The 1220-nt window shown below is 41.6% G+C and overlaps 1 protein-coding gene across 1 annotated transcript in view; it reads left to right on the forward strand.

Moving 5' to 3' along the window:
- LOC107579311 (putative bifunctional UDP-N-acetylglucosamine transferase and deubiquitinase ALG13) overlaps positions 1-1102 on the forward strand; it is a 2569-nt gene extending 1467 nt beyond the window's left edge. Inside the window, exons 2-4 of the mRNA XM_016265157.1 lie at positions 34-106; positions 674-755; positions 894-1102. Of these exons, the coding sequence (XP_016120643.1) occupies positions 34-106; positions 674-755; positions 894-1102 (364 nt within the window). The remainder of the gene's footprint in view (positions 1-33; positions 107-673; positions 756-893) is intronic.
- The last annotated feature ends 118 nt before the right edge of the window (positions 1103-1220 follow it).

Consider the following 1220-nt stretch of genomic DNA (forward strand, 5'->3'; position numbering starts at 1 on the left):
CCCATGTTCTCATGTGAATGGTGTTTGGCGCAGGCGGTGCTTTGTCATTTACAGGTATCCAGGTAAGCCGCCAACTGAGATTGCAGAGGAGGACAACTTGCCTAAGGTGAGGAATGGGTTAATCTCCATTAGTTCACATTCAAAAGTTCAAGTTCAGTTCTAATTCAGTTTCACTATTCTGACCATGAACTAACCGCAGCTGCTGTTTCACAGAAATAACTCCGTAAACCAAAGCAGTATATACAGCTGCTTGAGGATTTTTGGCTTGCTTACCACTATCTGAGCATTTATGAAAGATTTGATGCCATGAATTTGAGCAGGAAGTCCTACCATGACTCCCGTGAAGCTGGACCCCTGACTCCAGAAGTTACATAGTGGCCATCAAATGAGAGAGGATCTAGTGGAATCCATCAGCTATAGATATTTTAGTGCATAAAATGTATATCATGAGGGTGGGATGTCTGAGGCTGAGATCAGTTTTTGGTTGGCAGCATTCACACAGCAGTCTTCTGTTCTGGTTCCATCCACCAGATGATTCTCTTTTGAAATGTGAATAAATTGCGTTTCATTTTTTCTTTGCTTAAGCATTACTTTGTTGATCAAGTAATGTGTAATTTGTGCAGCATTCATTATATTTCACAGCACATTTACCATCTTGAATTCCACCCCACAGATTTTGCTGTGTTGCTCAAACAATGGCCACTATGACATTGTTTACCCCAGGAACTATCCAGTGGATGCTGCAATATGTCAGGGTGAGTTAGCAGTTCATCAAGCCCAAATCGTGTGTGTATAATGAATCCTGATTCTGAACAATCCCAAACTGTAAACATTTTGTATCTTTATTGTAACATCACAGAACTGGAATGATGTATGTGCTGCTTTTTTTTCAGCACTTTTGTATGAACTGTTGTACACTCGTGTGCTGGGAGTTGAGGAAGAAGAGCTGCAGATGGCGCTGGAGGGATTCAAAGGAGGAGGACGACGATACCGAAACAGCCAGTCTATGTGCAGTGAGGACGCAGGATACGATACCCCAGAAGACCGCCTTCAGAGGTCTTCTCTTGTTTCCCGTTTTTGTTGTCGTCTCTGTCTTCCTTAATGTTTCTTTGTTATTCTTGCTATCTCTAAAATACAAAGTGTTGTTTCATCATGGAAAAATGTTGAAAGCTCACATGCCTTAAGAGTATAGATTGTAAGCAAGTGGTTGACCCAAAAGT

The sequence above is a fragment of the Sinocyclocheilus grahami genome, unplaced genomic scaffold (assembly GCF_001515645.1).
Source record: "Sinocyclocheilus grahami isolate Dianchi unplaced genomic scaffold, SAMN03320097.WGS_v1.1 scaffold16497.1, whole genome shotgun sequence".
Taxonomy (NCBI): domain Eukaryota; kingdom Metazoa; phylum Chordata; class Actinopteri; order Cypriniformes; family Cyprinidae; genus Sinocyclocheilus; species Sinocyclocheilus grahami.